Source organism: Moschus berezovskii, chromosome 8 (genome assembly GCF_049115385.1).
Source record: "Moschus berezovskii isolate FMDL1 chromosome 8, NW_MosBer_1.0, whole genome shotgun sequence".
Lineage (NCBI taxonomy): Eukaryota > Metazoa > Chordata > Mammalia > Artiodactyla > Moschidae > Moschus > Moschus berezovskii.
The window spans coordinates 91161150-91186903 of NC_142467.1; the positions used below are offsets into that span (position 1 = coordinate 91161150).

The following is a 25754-nucleotide window of genomic DNA, read 5'->3' on the forward strand; positions in this document are numbered from 1 at the left end:
TAAGACAATGACTGCAAGAAATACTGTTCAAAGGATACTTTTGAAAGGAAAGGAAAACACTTAATAAAACAGTGCTGTCCTGGCACATCCAGACATAAGGTCTTATTACACATAAGGAAACAGGTTCCAAGTGGATAGAAAGCCAGCCAAGACTGGAGGTTATAAAAAAAAATGGAGCAGAAATGCCTCCCACCTCTTAATCAGGGCCTGGACACAAATGCATTTGTACAAAATCTCCAAGAGGTGGGCCCTTCAGCCTGTCAATCCCTTCCACCTCAAGAACCCCAGGACTCCCATTGCAGTCCCAGACTCACTCACACAACAGCAGAGGGGCCTTAGGCCTGGACACTAGCAGACTGGTCCCTGCTCTGGCTACCCTGCCAAATCTGGGCGACAAACTGAACCTTTTCCTCCTCCCTTCCTGCCTCCCTCTGTTCCCCGACTGGGGGCGGTCCCTTCTGCAAACCAGAGGCCTCTAGTCCAAGAAGCCTCTGGCAGCCAACCTCGAGGAAGAGCCCCGCGGAATCAAAATCAGAGCCCAGGAGTGGTGACAGCTGGGTCTCCATTACCGTGCTCTCACAAAGGGTCAAGCTCCACGTAGAATCTTCTCCATAGGCCCCAACAGGCTCCTGAGACCACCCGGCAGTCCCTGCTCCCCACCTCCCTCAGTCCGAGCCTGTCTCTGACGAAGTGTGACCTCGATCATCTCTTCGGGGCGCTGGACCTGTTTCCCCCTATTCAAGGTGAGGCTCCGGGGTGTCCGGAAGCCGCCAGCAGGTGACTGAATCCGGCAGCCTAGGATTGGGGGTTGGGAGCTCCGGGTAGGCGGGCGCGGGCGCGCTCCTGTCACCCCTGCGCCCGCAAAGGTTTCCCGGGAACACCGGTTCCACGGACTCGCCCGTCCGCGCCCGGCCCGAGGCACCCTGAGCTCAGACCCCGAGTTGGAAGCGGCCGCGGAGAGATCCCAGCCCCGGACGAGGCCTGAGGCGACGGCGACAGGGAGGTCCGATCTCTCAGAGCCCTTGCTCTGCGGCCTCGACTCTGCCCTTACGCTCGCCTCTGTCCTTACACGCTGCCCAACCCGGCAGCCCGGGGCCGGGCGCGCAGCACTTAGGGGGCGCCGGGGCGAGCAAGGGCAAGGTAGGGGCGGCGCTGGAACTAGCCCTCTTTTTCCTAAGCCCGCGGCCAGCTGACCTGCTCGGCCCCGCCGGGTGGCCGCGGGCGGGGGGGCGGAGCACGGGCGGAGCCGCCTCGGAGCTCCGCCCCGCCCCTGCCGGGTTGGGGGTGTGGTCCCGAGTTTCTGCTTCCAGAAAGTGGCCTCCAGTTTTGCGTCCCCCTCCCAGCAACCTACTAACACCCGCAGCCCGTTTCCCAGGAAAGGTCCCGACCGCGTGCCCCGCCTTCCCTCGGCTTGCCGGGTCCGCGAGAACGTTTTGACGCCCACTCCCTGGACCGCGCGGCGCTGTCCTGGGAACGCGCTCTCATCACACCGCGTTGCCAACTGCAGAGCCGCGCCGAGCATGCGGGACTACGACGAAGTGACCGCCTTCCTGGGCGAGTGGGGGCCCTTCCAGCGCCTCATCTTCTTCCTGCTCAGCGCCAGCATCATCCCCAACGGCTTCAACGGTATGTCAGTCGTGTTTCTGGCAGGGACCCCGGAACATCGCTGCCGGGTGCCGGACACCGCGAACCTGAGCAGCGCGTGGCGCAACCACAGTGTCCCCGTGCGGCTGCAGGACGGCCGCGAGGTGCCTCAGAGCTGCCGCCGCTACCGACTCGCAACAATCGTCAACTTCTCGGCGCTCGGGCTGGAGCCGGGGCGCGATGTGGACCTGGAGCAGCTGGAGCAGGAGGGCTGCCTGGATGGCTGGGAATTTAGCCAGGACATCTACCAGTCCACCATCGTCACCGAGGTGGGTGTGTGAGCGACCCTTAATCTGCGTCAGTCCCCCTGGAGACACCATAGCCGTGCCTAGCTCCGCGTCCCCAGTTCCTCATCAAACCTGGCTAGCAGTCATCTGGGTTATACTTGTAACACAGGTGTGCAGCCCAAGAGGGCAGGACTCGCTTAGGATCATTCCTGGTCAGTTTGTCTAGTAGGGAGGGCATTAAGAACTGAGAAGGGAGGCAGCTGTCAACTGCCTTTTTCTCTGGCAGTTTCACAAGAGGAAGTTGTTTCCCAAGAGCCTAGGTACTGTCAACACCAGGCTCCCCAGATGTACAGACTGAGTCAAATTCCTGCCTCAGGGATGAGGAGGGGTGTGGGGATGCTGCTGAGACCATGTGCAGACACAAAGAAGAGTCTTATTGCTGGGCAGGGCATGGGCAGGTCTGGTCTGTATCCTGGCCACAGACTTCTGGAAGCATCAGGGGCTCTCCTGCTCTGCTGTGCAACTATGGTAAGGTTTGGGTCCTGTCCTGAGGCTCTAATTTCTCCACAAAGGAGCAGGAGGCCTTCTGATACTGGTGCAGAACAAGGAACTAGAGGAGGTATAACTCTGGTCCCAAGGCAGTCATGAAGGGACACACTCACAGAGACGGTATAAGCATAGAGCTCAGGGGCTTCTCTGGCTTTGATCCCCTAACTGGGGCTCAAAGTGCTTACCTGCCTTCTGCCCACAGTCTGATCCTAAGGCATCTAAAGGTAGGGGTCAGCTCATCCCAGTTCCTGGAAGTGTGGTCAGCATCTGGGCTAGAGCTGGCCCTACTAACTGCAGTCCTCCTTGACAGTGGAGTTCACCTATCTCTTTCCCCTTCCTTAATAGTTCTGTTCACCTCAGGATGTGAGGGGTGGGTAGGTAGCTGCTGGTTTACAAGTCCATGGCTATCCCTGTTACACCCGGCCCAAGTGAGCCTGTGGGAAAATACATTGTTCCCCGTCTGAGGATGCACATTGCTGCTGCTGCTGCTGCTAAGTCACTTCAGTCGTGTCCGACTCTGTGCGACCCCATAGACGGCAGCCCACCAGGCTCCTCCGTCCATGGGATTTTCTAGGCAAGAGTACTGGAGTGGCTTACCATTGCCTTCTCCGGAATATGCACATTACACACTCACAAACACACAACCGGATTTGCCTTTTTCAGCAGCTTTTCCCGTACTTGCTTTCTTTTTGGGTACTATAAAAAGTAGTATTTGAGTAAAATTAAAAGCAAAGGAACTAGTCATTTGGAGGAAGGAAGGGAGAAGCATGAAAGTGAGTAGGGTGGGTGGTTCTCCCTAGAGAGGTGGTGGGGCAAAGAGTTCTGGAGTCAGATGGGTGGACTGGTTCTGGCCCCACCCGTAAGCACTAGCCTTCAAATATTTGCATAATCATGTTCATGGCAGTATTAGTCACAAAAGGTAAAAGCAGCTCAAATATCCAGCAACAGATGAATGGATAAATAAAATGTGGAGTATACACACAATGGAATAGTATTCAGCCTTAAAAGAGGAAGGAAGTTCTGAGGCATGCTACAACATGAATGAACCTTGAAGATATTATGCCAGATGAAATAAACTAGTCACAAAAAAGGACAGAAACTGTTTGATTTCACTTATATACCGTATGAAGAGTAGTCGAACTCATGGGAACAGAAAGTAGAATGGTAGTTGCCAGGGGCTGGGAGGGGAGGGAAATGGAGTTATTTAATAGATATAGAGTTTCATTTTGCAAGATGAAAAGAGTTCTGGAGATTGATTGCACAATAATGTGAATATATTTAACACTACTGAACTGTACACTTAAAAATTGTTAAGGTGGTACATTTTATGTTGTGTGAATTTTATTACAGTTGTCAAAAATGAGAATCATAAGAATGCCCAGCTTCTCTGAGTTGTTGAGAGGATTCAGTGAGATCGTGTGCTATGCAACACCCCATAGCACCAGCAAATGGGCATCACGGGTGGGCAGATGAGGAGCGGTAAGGGCAGGACCTCGTCATCTCTGGCTGGGCATCATGGGCATTTGGGGAGCTGTTCTAAGGGCCAGGTTGCAGCCAGTATAATGAGTGATGAGACTTGCTGAAGGCAGAGCCCCTTTCCCCAGGTGGAATTCTAGGGCAGAGAATAGGACACAGGTCTGAATCTACTGCCAGGGGAAAAACACCCTCATCTCCCTGACAAAAGCAAGTTGGGGACCCTGAGCAAGTTCTTTGCACCCCTCTGGCCCCACACTGGCAGACGGATCATCCTCAGATGGTCTCTGCTTTATAGCTCTGTATGGGATCTCCTGATGGGCATACCCTCTGGGACAGAGAAGCCCACCTGAACTGACCCCCTGACCCCTTCACAGGGAAGACAGGTCAGTCAGGGACCAAAGGAGGGCATGTTTTGCCATGCAGATACTTTCCAGGGGATGCCAGGAGGCAGGAACCTGGTATCTGGTTTGAGACCTGTGTGAGTGCATCTGTCTGGGTATATAGTATAGGTGTATAAGCTAATTTCCTTCCCCAAGGATTATTTGTGAAATGCAATTTATTTGTCCTGTTTAGAGCTAAGAATCATTTTAAAAAACAAAACTTTATTTTGACATAATTTTCATTTAGAGCAAAGTTGTGAAAATAGTACAGAGAATGTGCTGATCTCCAGGGGGCCTAGATTCAGGAGCAGGGCCACTGGACAAACCTTAAGGGTGAGTCTGGCTCCTGACCAGGGTCTAGGCCTGGGCTGACCTTTGCCTCAAACATGTCTTCTTCCATGGAACATCATTAGGTAGACTTGACCCTCTTCAGTCTGAGAAAACGAAGCAGTCATCTCTGAGCCAGGGCCCATACTCCAGAGGCCCTGGTGGGGGAGGGAGAGGGGGGCCTGTTTGGTAAAGAGCAGCTTTCTGTGGCAGACCACCGATGACCTGAGGCAGGGCTGCTGCTCCACCATATCAATTGCTATCCTCTCCTTCAGCTGGAGGCATCCTCTAGGAACCCGTGGGTGGAGCTGCAGGCAGCTATGCCCTTAACCATGATAGAATGTCCAACAAAGGGCCTGGGCCTCTGGAGGCACTAGCCTTGTGCTATCTTTCTTGGGACTTGGGATTAGGACTTGAACAGAACAGGACACACTGATTCCTCACCTACAGCTCAAAGGCATAAAATAGGAACAAAGGAGCCTTATCCTTTGCTAACAGGGTGCTTATGGGAGGCACTAGGAGCAGTGAAAGAGGGAACAATGAGACCAGAATGAGCCTAGCATCTGACAACTACTTGGGACTCCATATGGCAGCTCAAAGGGATGTACCTCCTTTGGGGCATCTGCCAAAGCTGAAGAGTTTGAGCAAGAAGCAGGTTTAGGCTGTTTCCTTTCTATCAGACTTACAGGCTGCCCTGGAATACTGCTGGCTAGTGTGAGACTGGCAGCTTGGCTGTCAGGACAGCCTGAATATCAGACCTGCCCTCTGGCAGATTCCAAAGGGGATAAAGTGGGAACCTCAGCCTCCAGCCAATACCAACAGACTTTTATTTCCAGGCAGTGCTGCAGAAAGAGAACAAATACAGGAGACTGGGGGCATTTTCTTAGCTGTGGCCTGAATTTGCTTCCCTGTTTATCAGCTGCCTCATGCCAAACAGTTTGTCTGTTGCCTCTAAGTTCTGTTCCTCTGACAAAGGCCACCAGGATCTCAGAATGTGCCTTCGTCCAAGGCTGGTTCACCCAAGCCTCCTGCCAAGTTTCTGGATAAAGATTTTGTCCATCTCTCCTGGTGGGCAAGAGATAGGGTGGTGTATTGACAAACACAAGGCTTGGCAGAGCTGGTCAGAGGAGCTGTATATGCCTTGGGCCTATGAAGGGACTGTAATTTCCTCTTTGTGATAGGCTGTGAGTGTGTGCTAAGTTACTTCAGTCGTGTCTGACTCCTATGAAGGGACTGTAATTTCCTCTTTGTGATAGGCTGTGAGTGTGTGCTAAGTTACTTCAGTCGTGTCTGACTCTTTGTGACCATATGGACTGTAGCCTGCCAGGCTCCTCTGTCCATGGGATTCTCCAGGCAAGAGTACTGAAATGGGTTGCCATGCCCTCCTCCAGGGGATCTTCCTGACCCAGGGATCGAACCCATGTCTCTTAAGTCTCCTGCATTGGCAGGTGGGTTCTTCCAGGCTAATGCAGGTCTGCCTGGTTATCTGAAGCCTTGGTATAGTTTTAAGCATGTCTCTAGAGTCCAACAAATAAATAAATAAAAAGGCAGGGATCTCCATTTGAAGTAGAAAGAATAGAACATATGGGGAAAGGCTCAGTTGACTCACATATCCCAACAATTGACACAGACAGTCCAAGGCTGGTGGCTCCTGCTCTGTGTTTACAGGACTGGAAACAGGACTGAGTGCCCTTTCTTCTTCCCTCAGGTCCCTCCATTCCCATCCCTACCATCCCACTTAAAGTCCCTGGGTCTTTTGCTTTGGCTCCACCTCTGATGACCACAGAACTCTTCACCAATGCCTCTCCACCTGTGGGTGCTTTTTCTTTACCTCTAATATAAGAAAAGAAAGATACTGAGATTTTTAAGATTTAGCCTCCCATCTTCTGAGCTCCAACTTCAGAGGCTTAATTCCTGGTGAGTGCAGCCAGGAGACTGGGGGAGCCATCCTCCACTCAGTCCATACTCATGTAGTGGCTCCTCTACTCTAGTTTCCACAGGCTGACAATACAGGGGCCCTGGATGCCCTTATCCCAGTTTGTTGTAGAGTGGAGATTCCATGCCAAGAGAGGCAAGCCAAAAAGGAGGCTACCACCTCCAACCAGTGTCTAACTCATAAGGCAGGGAGTGTCATTCAGAGGGCACTTTCTCTTACCCCATCCTGGAGCTGGGGCTCAAATATTTTCCCCCAGGGGAAGAAGTAGTTCATAACAACAGAGAGCTCTGAAGCTGTCCCCACAGGAAATAACTTCATTTCACACAGGGTGTACAGAAGTTGAAGCCTGAGAGTGCTCTTTAAAACAATAGAAATTGTGGTGATAAACAATTATGAGGAGACTGGTAACTCCATTAGAGCAACAAGCTAACCCATAGGGCAGCTAGATTACCAGAGAGAACCAGAAAAACAGACAGCTCAGAGCAACACTCCTGGAGTCAGAACAAACCTCCCAGACTTGCCTCAAAACTGCTCTTTCAAAGAGGCTTGAATTCAGTTGAACTAGTCTGTGGCATGTTTTGTGCCCCAGCGCACAATAAAGGAATGATATAACAATTGGTGGCGCCTAACAGCTAGGTTGGATGGCATCACTGACTCAATGGACATGAGTTTAAGCAAACTCAGGGAGATAGTGAAAGACAGGGAGGCCTGGCATGCAGCAGTTCATGGGGTTGCAAAGAGTCGGACACAACTTAGTGACTGAACAGCTAGGTGTGATATCAGCAGAGGGAGACAGCTTAATAGAAAAAATGGGGAAAGAGACAGTAAAAAGAGCCCTGCTAAATCCATTGTTCTCCCAGGGTGACTGCATGCATGCCTAAGGCTGTGTCCTCTGAGGAGCAACACCAGAGGCTTCACACTGCAGGGGGAAAAAATCTTTACTAAGAGTCCAGCCAAGTCATTAAAGAAACAAAATAGCAAACGAAAATAAAGACAGGTACCCCTGGTGTGTGTTGCGGTGAGGAGTGCTGAAGAGAAAATTCAATGCTCAGAGTTTCTACAATGTATTTTCTGAAATGTCTAGTTTTTAACCAAAAATTACAAGACATACAAAGAAACAGGAAAACATGACCCACACTCAGGAAAAACGTAGGAAACAGAAATTACCTGAAAGGACCTAGATGTCAAATTTAACAAAAACTTCAAAGCAGTGTTATAAGTATTTTCAAAGAACTAAAGGAATTCATGCTTAAAAAGTAAAAAAAGGTACAATGTCTCATCAAATCCAGAATACCAATTAAGACATTAACATGAAAGTTATATAAAAAAGAATTATAGTTTCTGTAATTGAAATAAACAGTAGCTGAAATTTAAAAATTCACTAGAGAGCCTTACTAGTAACTTTGAGCAGACAGAAGAAAGAATCAGCAAATTTGAAGACAGAAATAGAAATTATGTAATCCAAAAAACAGAAAAAAAGGAGTGAAGAAAAATGGGCAAGTTCTTAGAGCAACGTGGAACATTGTTCACCAGACTAGCGTGCATAAAGGGAACACTAGAAGGAGAGGAGAGAAAGGAGCAGAAAAAAAGATAGTGAAAGAAATAATGACCGAAAACTTACCAAATATGATTTAAAACATTAATCTACACAGGTCAGCAGCTCAATTCCAAGAAGAAACAAAAAGATTTTTGCACACAGACAAATCATGGTAAGATTACTTAAAATCAAACACCAAGGGAAATTTTTGAAAACAATAAGAAAAATAGGACACATACAAGGGAACCCTAATAAGATTTACATTTGATTTGTCAGAAGAAAGAAAGGAGGGGACTTCCCAGGTAGTCCAGTGGTTAAGAATCTGCCTGCCAATGCAGGGTCCATGGGTTTGATCCTTGGTCCGGGAAGATTCCACATGCTGAGGGGCAACTAAGCCCCAGCACCACAACTACTGAAGCCCACACACCCTGGAGCCTGCGCTCCACAACTAGAGAAGCCACTACGAGAAGCCTGAGCCCCACAACTAGAGAGTAACCCCCACTCGCTGCAGCTAGAGAAAGCCTGTGCATAGCAAAAAAGACCCAGTGCTGCCGTAAGTAAATAAATTTTAAAAAAGAAACAAAGGAGGCCAAAGGCAGGGGGATAACACATTTAAACTGCTAAAAGAAAAAGCACATCAACCGAAAATCTTACTAACTAACTAGCAAAACTGTCTTTTAAAACTGAAATAGATATTCTCTCTCTCACACACACATATGCACGTAAGAGAATTTTTGACTAGCAGTGCTACCTTACAAGAAATACTAAAGAAAATTCTTCAGGAATAGTTATTTTTCTCAAGCACAACTTATTCTCTGAAAATTACAAAGCATCTTTGAAAGATATGAAAATCTAAGTAAACGAAAAGATATCTCATATTCTGTTCATGAAGCGGAAGATAATATTATCAAGATGGAAACTCCCCAAACTGATCTACAGAGTCAACACAAAACATATTCAATACTGTTAGCCCTTAGGAAAATCACAACCACAATCAAGTCAAACCCATAATGAAATACTTCTTAATACCTCCTGGGATGGTTAAAATTAAAAAGATATACAGTACCAAGTGTTGATAGGAATATGGAATAATTGAAACATTTGTTCATTGCTGTTGGGATTATACAATGATGCAGCCACTTTAGAAATACCCAAGAGAAATGAGAACATATATCCTTGCAATATCTTGTGTACAAAAGTTTATAACAGCTTTATTCATCATAGCCAAAAAGTAGAAACAACTCAAATGTCTACCAACCGGTAAATGGCTAAATAAAAGGTGGTATATCCAAACAGTGGAATATTATTCAACCATAAAAAGTAATAAAGTACTGATACTTAGTACTTGAATGAAGTACTGATACTTAGAACAATATGGATGAACCTTGAAAACATTATGCTAACTGAAAGAAGCCAGTCACAAAAGATTGTATATTGTATGATTCCACTTATATTAAATGTCCAGTGTAAACCCATCTAACATTGTTCAAAATAGTGTAGCACCTGTCTACTATCAAGTCTCTTTCAGACACCCAAGGACTGGAAAATTACTGAAGACAAGAAGTTACAGATTCTCAGGAAAAAAAACAAAAAATACATCCTATTGAAGCACAGCTAGCCCAGATACAACTGTGGACCAGAAAAGATATGAACCCACCACCTCTTTCCTGCACCTTGCCCTCTGAACTCAATAAAAGACTCAAACTCCCACCACTGGGGACCAGCAACCACTCTATGCATCTGGCCCTTTCCTCCCTTGGAAAGGGAATAAAAACTCTCTTTTCTTCTCTTGTTAATATTTCTGTGAATTCTTTCACAATCCGTGTCAGCTCACCCAACACCCAGAATCGGCAAATCCAGACAGACTGAGTGTATGTTAGTAATTGCCACAGGCTGGGAAAAGAGAATTGGAAGTGACTGCTAATGGACATGGGGTTTCTTTCAGGGGTGGTGAAACTGTTCTAAAATTAGATAACACTGATGATTGCACAGCTCTGTGAATATAGTAAATTGTAAATGAATTATACACATATACACTGAATTATACACATAAGAAGAATGAATTTTATGGTATGTAAATTATATCTCAATAAAGCTCTTATAAATGAAAAGAATTAAATAGCAAGCTTCCCCCCACCACTCCATGGTCAGTAAATTTCTAGCTTTAAGCTTACAACTAAGTTATAAAGAGGGCTTCCCTGGTGGCTCAGAGGTTAAAGCATCTGCCTCCAGTGCGGGAGACCCGGGTTTGATCCCTGGGTCGGGCAGATCCCCTGGAGAAGGAAACGGTAACCCACTCCAGTATTCCTGCCTGGAGAATCCCATGGACGGAGAAGCCTGGTAGGCTACAGTCCACGGGGTCGCAGAGTCGGACACGACTGAGCGATGGAACGGAACGGAAGTTATAAAGAAGAAATTATGGATGGAGGTATATACTATTATTAACTAACTACTACTTCCTCTTTTCCCCCACAGAATGAAAAATAAGAAAACACAGAAATCCTTTCTTAAATGAACTATTGCTAGTTTTTCATTCACAGTTGTCTCTGAGATTGAAGTCCATTTATAAAGGGATTTTTCACCTTGTGGTGAAAACTTTTCTGGTTTTTAGTCATTGAATAGAAAGTTCTCATTTCTAACAATCTCTTCTGCCTAGTCAGGTTTAAGTACAACCTGCTTTGCTTATTCATTAATGCTGTTTGTAAAAGGCGTGAGATTAGTAGAAAGGGAACTACCCTTTAAGGAGGTCTGTAATGTGTCAGACGCGGTCAGACACTCTACTTACATTTCCTATCCAATGCTCACAACAGCTTTGGGAGGGAGTATTATTGTCACCTCTTTGAAGACGAGAAAGCAGGCTAACAGGGGTTAATGAGTGGCCCAAAGTCACACAGTCAGAAATGGCAGAACCCAAGACAGCCTGTGCTCTTTGCTCAACATCAAGCTGCCTTCCAGAGTTCTCAGTTCTGTGCAGTCACAGGGATACTCTTATCTTTATGATCCTTTATGGCTTTGGTAAAGGCTAAAATTACTAGACTTTGGCTACTTGCAGAGTTCAAGGTTGAGGGTGATTTTCAAAGGACTGTGTGATACCACACATTTCCAAACTAGTTTTCCATTATTCCTAACTGTTCAACATTTGTTCATCAACAATTTGTTTAGCATCTACCATGTGCCTAGCCTTGTACACTTTAGTTAACTAAAATGATTATATGAATGTGTTCAAGTTTTAGAACTCTGTCCATCTGGAGGAGGTTGAACAGGGGGTGCCTCTTTTCCTGTCCTGCCGGATAGCAAGGACACAGGAGCCGAGAACATCCCACCCAGGATGGCTGGGCTCATGCATTCACATGTGCACACCTGATCTGTCCTGTGAAGCATGCTTGACCTTCAGCTTTGTGGAGGCAGTGACCATGTCTGCTTTGTGCCCCTTCAGAATCTGGCCCAGAGCAGGTGCTCAATGCCTGTTGAATAGATGATTAAGCAATTCCTTTTACCAATCCACTAGAACTTGGGCTAGTCACTTCATTGCTCTGTGCCTTCATTTCCTCATTTGTAAAATGGGGATAAAGGGAACACCTATTTTCAGATAGCAACTTTGAGATCCTATGAATGATGCAAGTCACGCAGTGAGCAATCAATACACTGTACTTGTCCTTTCTATTATTACTGTTGAGGGCATGAGATGCATATTCTTCTAGGTCAAGGGTCCTCATGTCACTTATTACCTTGTGACCTGGTTTTTTGTTCTTTAAGGCTAAATGACCCAGTCAAATGGGGAATATTGGTCTAAGACCTGGAGGATGAGACAGACACAGTAATCCTATGAGAGTATATCCAGTGCCTCAACCTTGCACAGTTTGGGACATTCCACTCTTTGTCCAGAGTGCATGTGGGAGTGTGGGTTATGTTTCAGGAGTGGTAGTGTTTGACCTGAGGGCATAGCTCCAGGCCAGTGCCAGGCAGCCTCTCACCAGGCCATCAGCCATTAGTCTCTTAAGCTGACCCTGTGTATGTATGTTTGTGTGTGCATGTGTGTGCACGCGTGTGCAGAGACCCATAGGACACTTCTGTCTCATCAAGGAAAAGACTGTCTCCCACTGGTCCTGCCATGTCGTTGTTAACCACAGGGAGTTCCCTGGGATCTGACAATTGAGGCCCTAAGATACACCCCTAAAACCAAGGAGCTGGGGCAGGCAGGGCCTGGCCTTCTCAAGAATGGCCCCATGGAGAAAAAGGTCCCCCTACAGGCAGCTGCTGGTGCTGGTGCTAAGTCGCTTCAGTTGTGTCCGACTCTGTGCGACCCCAGAGATGGCAGTCCACCAGGCTCCCCCGTCCCTGGGATTCTCCAGGCAAGAACACTAGAGTGGGTTGCCATTTCCTTCTCCAGTGCATGAAAGTGAAAAGTGAAAGTGAAGACGCTCAGTCGTATCTGACTCTTCGAGACCCCATGGACTGCAGCCCACCAGCCTCCTCCGCCCATGGGATTTTCCAGGCAAGAGTACTGGAGTGGGGTGCCATTGCCTTGCTGGCAGCTGATTTACTGGAACACCAGTCCCGTGAGCTGAAGCCAATATTTTATCTGCCAATTTTGTATCCTATTACCAGGCCTCTTGCAACTTTCAAAGAGACTCTTTGGGTGCAATGACTCCCCAAGAGGGAACCCAGCCTTGGAAACAACCATAATAGCATGAGGTCCAGCTGCCTTCCTCTTCCAGACGTGAGCAGAGACAGACAGCACTCTCTGCCAAAGACAGACAGCACCCCTCACTGGGGTAGACGGCCGCTGTCCACATGGCCACCTTCTGTGCTGCACGATGCTGACAGGGCTTTGGGCGTGCCTCTTCAGGGAGGGAAGGGGGACCTAGAACCATGGTCTCATGGCTTCCAGTAGGAGAGCAATGGGGAGCTGGCCCATACTTCACCTTTCTCAAAACCCAATTCATAATTCCTTTCCTTGCTGCATTCCCCAAACAGACCAGGCTTGACCCACCATCAGGGTCAGCTTGATGGGCATCAATTCCTGTAGTCACCTAAGGTCCCACATTTATTTTTAATGCTCTGCTATTGACATCTTGAAATTCTTAATCATTTTGAACAAGGGATCCTACATTTTCAGGTTACACTGGGCCTGAAAATTAGGGAGCCAGTTCTGTTTACTATTTTGCTCATGCAAGGCCTAACATCTGACAGCTGGCCTCTTTCCTTTCTGTCTCTTAAGTCCTATCTCTGCTGCCCAAAGGCAACGTCCTGATAGAAAAATGTTTTTAAAACTGCAAAGGAAAGCACGTTATCTTGGGAAGAGCTTTTCTGCTTGACTGCAGATGGAATGGTGATGGTTGATAATGGATCCTTAATAACCCCACCAAACCTGGGATTTTCTTAGTTCTGGCTGTGGTGGAGGTCTTCTGCCTCTAGTCCTGATGTCACATTCCCTGAAGAAGTATAAGGGTGGTATGTAATAAACTCATTTTATCTGGCCTTTGGTGTTCTTGTCCAAAGCAGGACATGGGTACAAGGTAAAGTTCTGAGGCCCAAAGTTGTTATCTCGCTTGCCCATTTACTTGCTTTGACTTCAGGCAAACACTAGTCTCAGAGACTAAGTTTACTATTCTGCAAAATGGGTTATGTACCATACCATGAGGCTTTGGGGCTTCAATCTGTGTGTTGGGGCAGATCCCAAGCTCTGGGAGAGTAACTTTTAGAAGCTGGTAGCCATTAATTCAGGTACATGTCTCCCTTCTGACCTGTGGCCTGGCAGAGCACGTGAATCTGGCCATACAGTGTTGGAGGGTTTGTGCCTTTTCCCCTGTAGCCCATTCAAGGTACCCCAGCTGAAGCAGCCTTCCTCTGGGTGTGGTTTCAGACTTACCCTCAGTTATGCCTGAGGGGTAGAGAGTTTCTGGCTCACAATGTTTTCTCTTCTGCAGAGCTGTGCTTGGGCAGCCCGCCTGTGAGCAGCACTGTGAGCACAATGCAAGGCAGTCCCATGAATCTTGCTGTTGTCTCCAGGATGGGGGTGTTCTCAAGGAGATTATTCTCAGCATAACAAAGTGGCCCCTTTGTGGAAGGAAGTATTGAGGAGAGGCTTCTCTCAGGTCTCGGTACTCAGACAAACTGAGCTTTTGCAGAATGAGTTTATTACTCTGCACACTGTGATCCTGAGAGCTGAGCTGCTGGGATATTCAAAGCCAGATTTCAGGGCTTCCCTGGCAAGCTGACAGGCCTTTGGGCAGGACAGCCAGAGGTCAGTCTTACCCCTGGCTTGGTTATTTTTGTAACCCCTGCTCCTCTGACATTTTCATTTGCCACAATTCCCTTAGCGTTTTGTTGTACACATTTTTCTTATATGTATCCTTTTATCCACGTCTCTCTGCTGCAAATGGGGCATGATACAAATAAGTGAATTCACTTTTAAAGCTATATCAGGGAAGTTGAAAGGATTAAGAACCAAACTGCCTTAGGAATGCCATGGGTGCAGTACCACTGCTGAGTGAGGGCTGGGACTGGGTGGGAGGCAGGGGGGTTTTCCTATAGATTTTATCATCTTACCACACACGAGTTTGAGTGAACTCCGGGAGTTGGTGATGGACAGGGAGGCCTGGCGTGCTGTGATTTATGGGGTCGCAAGGAGTCGGACACGACTGAGGGACTGAACTGAACTACCACACACAGCAATCCCCTGACCCACTACCCCAAAATACTTATTGGCACCTGCTTCTTTTTTAATTCACAAAAGCTCACTGAACACATTTTGAAATTTTTGCAACCTCCCCTTGAGATTATGCTGAATTGACTTGAGTCAAGATCTGGTAACAAACTCTAGCTGAAACTCTCATTTTAACAGGTCCACAAGCAGGGACTTGTTAGAGCTACAACAGCCCATGGCCCCTGGGGAGTGGGAGGGACCACACTTCTGGGAGGGCTGCATGGAAAGGAGGGTGGAGGAGTGTAGAGGGGAGATAAGCACTGAAGAGGGGCGGGAACACCACCCCAGCACAGTGGGGCTCCGGATCAAGCCCTATGCATGGCCTATGGTGTTATGTGGCCCAGGGAGCACAGGGTTCTCTGGAAGATTCTGCTCAGAAAATATAATCACAGGTTTTTGGGGACCACTTGCATTTTTCAACAGGTAGAAGAAGCTTTTATACCTGGATCAAGTGACCATGCCCACCACCCTGCCCTGCAGGCATTTCAAACACTGTCCCTCCATGCAGGAGGGACATGCTTCAGTAACTTCTGAAGCAGAAATAGCACCTCTGCTTCATACTACTTCACAGTTGAGGGGTCACCAGTCAAAGCCATGCCACAGCTCACTTCTCAGTACACAATGTAAGCAGGGCCAGAGGTATCACCCCTCCTTTTGGGAGAGGAGCGTGAGCCTCAGACAGGACAATGACTCGCCCCAGTGACTGACAGAGTCAGCAGTCAACCCCAGGGCTGTGAAGCCTATGCCCTTTGCACAATAGTGAGCCTGGCACAGGGGAGGAGAGCCTGCCTGGCTGCCACGCTAATATGCCCTCAGAGCTGGGCAGGGGCCGGACCTGTGGGAGGGCTGGGCTCACACTTTGTGTTTTTCCCTGGCAGTGGAGTCTGGTGTGTGAGGAGGATTGGAAGACGCCCCTTACTACTTCCCTGTTCTTTGTAGGCGTGCTTCTCGGCTCCTTTGTGTCTGGGCAGCTGTCAGACAGGTAAGGATGATGGGAGGGAGGAAAGGTGATTGTCAATACACTGCCTGTCCTGGGGTTGGACTGAATTTAGGGTATTTTCACCAGAGAAAGGGAGGCCCCATAGGCCACCAAGTGAGTGACAGGAGGAACTATGATGTATCCTGTACCCTCTGTGCTCGGCCCCTTATGGGGAACCACTGGAAAATGGGGCCCTTATAGCACTAACAACTGTTAGTCCCTTCAGTTCAGTTCAGTTCAGTCGCTCAGTCGTGTCTGACTCTTTGCGACCCCATGAATCACAGCATGCCAGGCCTCCCCCATCACCAACTTCCGGAGTTCACTCAAACTCATGTCCATCGAGTCAGTGATGCCATCCAGCCATCTCATTCTCTGTCGTCCCCTTCTCCTCCCACCCCCAATCCTTCCCAGCATCATAGTCTTTTCCAGTGAGTCAACTCTTCGCATGAGGTGGCCAAAGTATTGGAGTTTCAGCTTTAGCATCAGTCCTTCCAATGAACACCCAGGATCGATCTCCTTTAGAATGGACTGGTTGGATCTCCTTACTCTTTGCAACCTCATGACTGTAGCCTACCAGGCTCTTCTGTCCAGAGAATTTTCCAGGCAAGCATACTAGAGTAGGTTGCCATTTCCTACTCCAGGGGATCTTCCTGACCCAGGGAGCGAACCAGGTTCTCCAACATTGTGGGCAGATTCTTTACCATCTGAGTTCCTCAAAAATATATGCTGCTGCCTCCCCACGGCCTCCTCACCCTACCCTCATTTTTTTGTTGCCATACGATCTATCCACAACCTGCCATTAGCCAGAGAGGCAAAGCCAGATGGTAAGTACCCCTCCTTAACTGTTCACCTGCCTCTAATGTGGGCCAGGCCCCTGGCTGGACACTGGGGCCACGGAGCTGATCAAGGTTGGTTCAGGGCCCCCTGGAGTGCAGTCAGGAGGAGACAGCATCACAGCTTGGGGAGACGTGACCACGCTGACCCCTGAATGTTCTGTAGGGACCAGAGCAGGAAGGTGGGAGTGCTCAATGGTACTGTTGGGGAAGGCTTTCCAGAGGAATGGCTGTCCCTCCCTTAGTCGTGAAGCCCAGTGGGACCCCTGACCCAAAAGCCTGAGATGACCTGAGTGTGGAAGATGAGATGGGAGATGTTGTCCTGTGTTCCCTTTGAGCTACTGGACACTATCAGAAAATGAAATTAAGACTTAAGCCAACTGTAGTGTCATTTATGGATGTTGCTGGAAGCTACTTTCCATAGAGCAGTGGTTCCCAATTTGGGATGCACAATATAGTCACCTGGGAAATATCTTTAAGCCCTGATACCCATACTGCATCCAACAGTCTACATCCAGACAATAAGAATCTCAGAAGGCTGTCACAGTATTTTTTTAAGCTCTCTTTATTCCAAGCACAGCCTAAGTTGGAGACCACTGACACAGAGGGACTCTTGGCTCTGGGTTGACAGAATTCTCATGTTGCTGACATTAGATGTATCTTCAGTTTGTATTGTGCTCATGTTCCAGAAATGTGATGGCAGCTTGTACCTATGACTTATTCTAAAGAGCAAATTTCCACGTGGTCCTTACATAAGCTGCTCTGTGATTTCGAGATATGCTGCCTCCATAGGAGGCTCAGAATCTCAGAAAGTTACCTCTGAGACCTCACCCAGGAAGAACCTGGGAGGATGTGATAGGAGAAAAGCCTGTCCACTCCAGTACTCTTGCCTAGAAAATCCCATGGATGGAGGAGCCTGGTAGGCTGCAGTCCGTGGGGTCGCTAAGGGTCGGACATGACTGAGCGACTTCACTTTCACTTTTCACTTTCACACATTGGAGAAGGAAATGGCAACCCACTCCGGTGTTCTTGCCTGGAGAATCCCAGGGACGGGGGAGCCTGGTGGGCTTCCGTCTATGGGGTCACACAGAGTCGGACACGACTGAAGTGACTTGGCAGCTTGGCAGCCCCGAGAAAAGCAGTCTGCAGGGATGCCTGACTCGGGCCTTCCACAAACCCTGAGCGCAGTGCTGCTGTGACCTGCACAGGCCACTTCTTGTGTTGTGCTGTACTCTGCAGATTTGGCAGAAAGACCATCCTCTTCGCAACCATGGCTGTGCAGACTGGCTTCAGCTTTCTGCAGATTTTTTCCATCAACTGGGAGATGTTCACCGTGTTATTTGTCATCGTCGGCATGGGCCAGATCTCCAACTACGTGGTGGCCTTCATACTAGGTAGGAATGGCTTCTCACCTGCAGGGCTCCTCCTTTCAATCCTCTGAGAGGCCTGGGAAGAGGGGGTCACTGAAGCGGGCACAGGGAGCGCTCTTACTCAGCACAGAAGGAAGCCCTGTAATTCATGGTCTGTGCTTCCAAAACATGATCAGCTTTGGGGATGTATGTGCTAGGGAGGAGGCTGGCAGATCACAGGCAAGGCAGGCACTCGTAGGGAGTCAGCTCTTTGCTGGCCCTGAAATGTGACTGTGAGTAAAAGCCAACCAAATGATAACTGAGACACATTTCAGGAGCACAGGGCTTGGGAGGGACACAGAGGAGGGATTCTTGAGGGGGAAACAGTCCGGGGATGTGTCTGATCTGAGCTATGAAGGCTCAAGACTTCTGCCTGGGCCACAGCTAAATGGTCTCCTGGCAGTTGGGCCTGGCCCATAGTGGGATTAAGGGTGGTCGGTGTGCCTGGTACACAGGTGGAGGAGGCACGTGCCAGACAGGAGTCTGGTGCCAGCTGTCCATCTTTGGGCAGATCTTGCTTCACCCCTAAGTCAAAGCACACCCCCAGAGCATATCAGCTGCCTACAGGACAAGCCTCATTGCTGGGAGCCGTCCTATCTCCTAGCAGCAGCCTTGCTTCTGGAATATCAGGCTGCATGAGGGGGACTCACAAGCTAAAGGTCAGGAGGAGGCCCCCAGGGCCTTCAGCAGCTTTTCCCAGGAGGCAGCAGAGTGAGCTCCAGACATGTTGATAAGGGTCATCTGCAGGAGTGAGAGTCCCCAGCACGCTCTCTGAGGCCACCTCCTCAGGTGAGAGAAGGGGCAATGGGGCCACCTCTGAAACAATAGACACTCATTCCCATAACCTCTAGTGTAATCATATTTCCTTGTTGGCTGTCCCAGTTTGTCCCTATTGCCACAGTGTAATTACCAATAGCGCCACTTTAATGTAAGTATAATGATTCTTATCTCAAAAGTCTGAATCTAGTAAGATGATTCTGATAGGTTTTAAGATTCTGGATGACTCGTTGGCTTTCGAGATCCTGTGTTCTCTTCGTTGAGGATGTGTATACCCTGTCAGATTGCCAACTTGGAACTGTTCAAATTTTACTCCTTTAATCATTTGTGAAGTGCTCCTTGCCAAAGGCCTAGCCTTGGCATCTGAAGAAGGAGGTGGGGAGGGCATGCTGCAGTCACACGGCCCCAGCAGAAGCACCCTCTTCAGCAGGTCCTCTCCTCTCCTTTCTACAGGGAGAAGAGAGTAGGGGGGAAGGTTTTGTTGAGAGGACACAGACAGCTGCCAACCAGTGGTGCTAGAAACTGTAGACTAGAAGAATTCAGGACAGAAGTTGCAACCTCCTAATGCCTGATGACCCCAAGGACACAGGGCTCTTGGACACAGCAGAGTTTGTTGTTCTCATGGTTTAAACCCCACAGACTCCGTCTTCCTTTTGGTGACCACCCCATACCTGGAAAGCCCAATGGGTAGCTTTGCTTGGGCCAGAACATACTAGAGACTAAACAGAGGAATCTACCTGAAGTGAGCAGAGCACCTTTAGGAGAACCTAAAGAATCACCTGAAGTGGAAGGGCACGAGGTCCTAGTGAAGGCAGAGAAGCCCTGTCCTTGGGATCAGGAGTCAGGTGGTGTCTGTGCCATGCACGGCATTCCCCAGAGCCTGCTCAACGGCAGCACTTAGACTTGCCTTTCCAGGGGCACAGGGTGCTTCCGAAGCCATAGGGTCTCCTCCCCCGTGTGAGTGGATGAGGCCAGGAGAGCCCACTCCAGGCTTCCTGCAGGGAAATCTCTGCCCAGCTGACCCTGTCACTACAACCAACTTCTCTCCCTGCTCCTTTTGCTAACACGAGTGGGAAGGCCAAGGGAAAAGTAAGAGCTGTAAGATCAGCCAGAGCCTAGGTGTACAAGCTAGCAATCAGTGGGCGGGACATCAACTGTGTAGGGTGCTCTGGGAGCCTCCCTGGCTAGTGTTACTCCACTGTGTTCTACAGGAAACTGCTGGTGTTTTTGTCCTGGTTTGAAACTCCTTGTCCTGGATTCTCAGGTCTGAACATTTCAGTGTCACTGAAAATCAGTCTGCCCCTTGGAGCAGCTAGACTCCCTCGTGAGCGCCTGGAGTAGGGTGGGGATGGGAGACACAGCACCATCTCTGGCTTCTGGCAGCACAGCAGTGCTCTCTGGTGTTCTAGAACTGAAATAGCCAAATTATGGGTTTCATTTAACAAAGCAACCTAAGCTTTGGATCTGATCTGAGTTCTGTCTGGCCCTTCACCTTCACTTTTCCCCTCTGGCTACAGGGAAGGGGTGGCAAGACTCTGTGGTGATAATCTGCCATTTTAGGAGTTCTCACATTAACTCAGGAAGCTGAATTACTCCCACTCTCAACACAGTACAAAAATGGATTCTCTCCTTGCTCTGCTTTTTAACAATTATAAAGCCTGCCAGAGTCACAGGAGACAAGAAAGGGGAAGAAAGGAACAGTGCTTCTTAAAGAAACAGAGCATGGATACACCTGAAAGTGAAGAGGCTGCCAGAACGATGCTGGCTCAGCAGCAAGTGACCACTCAGGACCAAAGACACCGACCCTACCCACATTCCAGCTCTCCCCTCACAATCTCCTACTGTTTCCCAGAATAACACCCTTGACCTGTCAAGCCACCCTTGACTAGTGGCATCCTCCTTTATTTCTCACAACTAGCTGCTTGAATTTATTTTGCAAAGTTAACTGTCTCCTGTCTTGACTGATTCATTCATTCAGTATTTTCCCAGCACTCTTGACAATATTTGTTCCAGCGTGCTGAACTACTTAAAATGCTGCTTCCTCTGATGTCTTCATGTTTTCTTCCTTTTGATGAGTATGTAACTGATGGCATCTTCCTTTGTAACTTTGATTACCAGGAAGCTCAGGGTGTTGCTGCTGCTAAGTCGCTTCAGTCGTGTCCGACCCTGTGTGATCCCATAGACGGCAGCCCACCAGGCTCCCCCGTCCCTGGGATTCTCCAGGCAAGAACACTGGAGTGGGTTGCCATTTCCTTCTCAAGCTGTTATGCAGCCTTTATTAGCCACATAGTTTTTAAAAGTTTTTAAATTGAGTTTACATAGCATAATGTTAACTCTTTTAAAGGTGTATAAATTCAGTGGTTATTAGTATATTCACAAAGTCATACAATCATTGACTGTACCTAACTCCTGAACATTTCATCATTCACAAAAGAAACTTATTAGCAGTTACTTCCCCATTCTCTTCTTTCCCCAGCTCCTGGCAACCACTAATCTACTTTCGGTCTGTATGGATTTGTCTGTATTCTGGACATTTCTGATAAAATTTTACAGTATGTGGCCTTTCTGACTGACTTCTTCACTTAATGTTGTCAAGGTTGGTCTGTGCTGCAGAATGACTCAGTACTCCACTGTAGGCAGATACCACGTTTTGGTCATCTCTTCATCAGGTGACACACATCTGGGTTGTTACCGTTCTTCGACCAATTTGAAGAACGTTGCTATCCGCATTTGAGTACAAGTCTTTTGTGGATCTATGTTTTCAGTTCTCTTGGGTGTGCACCTAGGAGCGGACTTGCTGGATCATATGGGAATTTTCAGTTCAGTTCAGTTCAGTCACTCAGTCGTATCCGACTCTCTGTGACCCCATGAATCACAGCACGCCAGGCCTCCCTGTCTATCACCAACTCCCAGAGTTTACTCAAACTCATGTCCACAGAGTCAGTGATGCCATCCAGCCATCTCATTCTCTGTCGTCCCCTTCTCGTCCCGCCCCCAACCTTTCCCAGCATCAGAGTCTTTTCCAGTGAGTCAACTCTTCGCATGAGGTGGCCAAAGTATTGCAGTTTCAGCTTTAGCATCAGTTCTTCCAATGAACACCCAGGATTGATCTCCTTTAGAATGGACTGGTTAGATCTCCTTGCAGTACAAGGGACTCTCAAGAGTCTTCTCCAACACCATAGTTCAAAAGCATCAATTCTTCGGCGATTAGCTTTCTTCACAGTCCAACTCTCACAACCACGGGAAAAACCATAGCCTTGACTAGACTGACCTTTGTTGCCAAAGTAATGTCTCTGCTTTTTAATATACTATATAGGTTGGTCATAACAGGTTTTACCATTTAAGGAACTGTCAGACTATTTTCCAAAGCAATCTGTTGCATATTTTTTACTCTTTTCTCCAGGACATAGCTCTTCACCAGGACACAGCTTTTCATCTTTCTTTGTATTTTACTTTAATGTTATCATTATTTTATTTTATTCAAATTATAAGCTACTTCAAGGGAGAAATGGGTATAAATACGTAAGATGCAGAGATTTGCTGGCAACCCTTGTTTGCACTGCCCTGAGAGGGAAGAATTGGGGGACATAGGGAGGAGGTAGAACTCATTGCTGTCTGTCCTCAAAGGGCTCAAATCTGGTTGGCAGAGGCAGCCAAGGCAGCTGTTACAGAGAACGTGGGTCATGGGTCTAGGAGTGTTGGAGGAGCACAGATAAATTGTCTGCGTATATGCATAGACAAGAAAGGTCCCTTTTAACTAGAATGATTATGAAAGTTTATAGAGAAGAAAGAGGACAAGGGAATATCTGCTATTTTGATGAGAATTCTGAGTATTTGCCAGGAGCAAAAAGAGGTTTTTGCTGTCTTCTGCTGGATCTCTTGGTCAAAGGCACTGTGTTTTCCAACATTCCCCTGACATCTGGTACATTTCAATTGTTTGACCAGGATAAAAGAATTAACTATTCCTGAGTACCTGCCACATGCCAGACACCTGACTAGGCTCCTTACCTGCATTAATCTCAGTCCTCATAATAATAACTCCATGAAGTAGGACTTATCAAAGTCACCCTAGTAGCAAATGAGCATCAAGGGGCCCAGCCTCTGCACATGGTTGATAGAGCACCCTGGGTCCTACCCTATACCCTGGCAACTGTACCACAGTCATGATTCTTGAGTTGGGGTCTGCAGACCTCTGCTGGTCATTCATGGAGGGGCAGACCCTGACTCCAAGTGGAAGGGATCCAGTGGTTCCTGAGCTGACCACCATAGAAGGGCCCTGAGCAACATGACAGTAAGCCTGGCCCTCTCTGAGTCACTCACTCTCAGGTAGAGTGCTCAGATTCTAAAGGTGGTGACTGGCAGTGGGCAAACACTCCTGGCCAAGACATGCTTCTTTGGCTTAGAAGTCAGAGTCTCACTCACAAGTGATACTCAGAGGCCCAACCAGATCAAGACCAAGCAGGCTTTGTTCTAGGAGCAAACACCAAAGGGGTAAAGAGGTCAGGATAAGGAGCCCCTAGTGAGCAGAGCCAGAAGTCACCAGTCACCTCTCTCACTGCCAGCTGAACACACAGAGTTTGTGACACCTGCTGGCAGTGAAAGGTCTGCAGGAAATAAGACTCCTCTTCCAGAGTCTCTGAGAGGACTGGTTGGCCTCTAGTTAGTTTGAAGACCAGTCCAAGTGGGTGAAATGCAAATCCTAACTTCTAAAATGCAGGTATGGCCCCACACATCTCCCACACGTCTCCACTAGAACTCAGTCGAAGGACAGCTTGACAGAGCAAAGGCTTTGCTCCCATGTAATTTTTCTTTTTGGACTGTATCCATAGATTAAACTGATCAGGCTTAAATCCTCTCTGTCCCATTTATTGCATATGTGTGAATTTAGGCAATTTGCTTCAACTCTTTAAGTCTCAGCTGATGATATGTGAAACAGAAGTAATATTAGTTGTTATATGATTGTTGTGAAGATTCAAAGAGATAACATATGTAAACACTCAGTCTGGAACCTGGCTCAAAGTGCCTACTCAAAACAATGCTAACTATGAAGATGATGATGATGGTGCTCAAGGCAGGGTGATTTTCTAAAAGAGAGCAGGAAGTCGTGCTCCCAAGGAACTATTCAGATTTTTGCCCTCCTTGTTGCTCCACATAAGGGCAGAAGGGTAGATTAATGAAGCTTCTGTTCCCCATGGGTACTCTGCAAAGCTAGAGCAACTCTGTCCTGGCCTGAGACCCAAGCTTAAAGAGGGACATTATCCAGAAATTCAGTGGGGTAACTTCTTTCTCTTCTCTTATCAGGATGATGGAAGTGTGAGGGAGCTCCCTTGGCTTCATGAGTCTACAAGATTCTCACTTGGTCCTGTGCACTTTCTCTTTTCCACAATCACATCCTCTGCTGCTTCACTTCTGAATCTCTGCTTAGGAATAAAGCACTATTCATTCTCATATCATGATAATCACAGCCAAAGTGTTAGAAACCATGGCATGGTGAGTCTTCTTATGGAGTGACAGGAAGGTCATTAATGAGGTAAGAAAAGATCTGGGAACAACGCTCATGATCCTGAAAGAAGTCTGGCCCTATTCCTGAAAATGAGTTTAAAGGCTAAGAAATGCCCTGGGTGGTTAGAGCTATTGTCTGCAGTCCAAGATGTGAGAGATACACAATACTGGCCATTTCTATCAGTCTGACTTTTAGAAATGGCTGTTCAAGACAGAACCACTGAGACACATCTTCAGTTATGCTGAGTGAGGAAGAAGAGAGGTGAGGAGAGGAACATGTAGGAGGGGAGAAAGGGGAACCAGCAGAAGCAGTCATTTTACTGCTTCTCTGGAATTAGTCCTTAACTCCTTAGCCTGTGCTCAGGGCATATAAACACAACTAAGAAACTCCTTCTTAAAACCCAAGACTGAATAACCTTCAAATCATCTGTTTAGTATTTTCTGGGCTACTTCTCAGTAGTGGTGGGCAGATCTCAAACAAAAGATGGGGCTGTTGCCATTGGCCACATCTCCACCCAGGGGCAGAGGACCAAGAGTGGACTTTGTGGAAAGGGCCTGAGTTTTATGACCACAAAAGGAGCCTGTTCTCAGACTCCTTGTCTCAAATCAAGCACTTCAAGAAGCAAGCAACATCTCTTGAAGAACTGGGGCTGAGCCATCCACTGTGGCGCTGAGCAGAGCAGGACCCTTTCCCAAAACAGGGCCAGATGCCAAGCATCTGGTGGTTTTGTGGTGTTCTGGGGAAGCTCTGTGAGTTCCCTCCATGTGCGGCCAGCTCCAGGGCTGCCGCCTGCCAGGCCAGAAGAGCAACTTCTTCTTGTCTTTCATTGGGCTATAAGGACTGTGTCTGCCTGGGGCTGATCCCTGGGCACAATGTGGCCTCAGTAGAATTCAGCCCTGGGCACTGAGACCCTGCTCTGTGGACCTCCAGAGCCAGCTGGATCCTCTTTATCATTTCTCAGGGCTCAAGGGTAGCTAAGGGTGTCCTAACACAGCTCAGTACCTGAACTCTCCACTGTTTCCGAGAGACCCATATCTGCTTATTTACAGTGGTGGGAGAGGCTGAATGCCGCATGATCCACACACCCTCAGGAGAGCTCCCACAACTCCTGGGACACCCTCACTGCCCCTCACCCTGGGGCTTTTATTTTGGAAATGCGGCATTATCAGAAGAGGTTACCTCTTAGGGCTGAGCATGATATTCATATGACATGCTGCTGCTGCTGCTAAGTCACTTCAGTCCTGTCCGACTCTGTGTGACCCCATAGACGGCAGCCCACCAGGCTCCCCCGTCCCTGGGATTCTCCAGGCAAGAACACTGGAGTGGGTTGCCATTTCCTTCTCCATCATATGACATGAGGAGACATTAAAAAAAAAAAAAATCTATAGTTCCTTTAAAATCTCATGAAAACTCATCCTTCTACGAAGTGGTAAGTCTTGGGTCATGTCCCACCTTCCTCCATACTGAC

At 48.0% G+C, this 25754-nt stretch overlaps 1 protein-coding gene across 4 annotated transcripts in view; it reads left to right on the plus strand.

The window, feature by feature from the left end:
• Positions 1-332: 332 nt before the first annotated feature.
• SLC22A4 (solute carrier family 22 member 4) overlaps positions 333-25754 on the plus strand; it is a 45896-nt gene continuing 20474 nt past the window's right edge. Inside the window, exons 1-4 of one of the 4 annotated variants that reach the window (XM_055430433.2) lie at positions 333-743; positions 1508-1913; positions 15664-15767; positions 17837-17991. In XM_055430433.2, coding sequence (XP_055286408.1) covers positions 1521-1913; positions 15664-15767; positions 17837-17991 — 652 coding nt within the window. In that variant the 5' untranslated portion in view covers positions 333-743; positions 1508-1520. Of the gene's footprint in view, positions 744-771; positions 1914-15663; positions 15768-17836; positions 17992-25754 lie in introns of those variants that run through there. The other 3 variants (XM_055430432.2, XM_055430436.2, XM_055430437.2) reach the window with 3 other exon arrangements.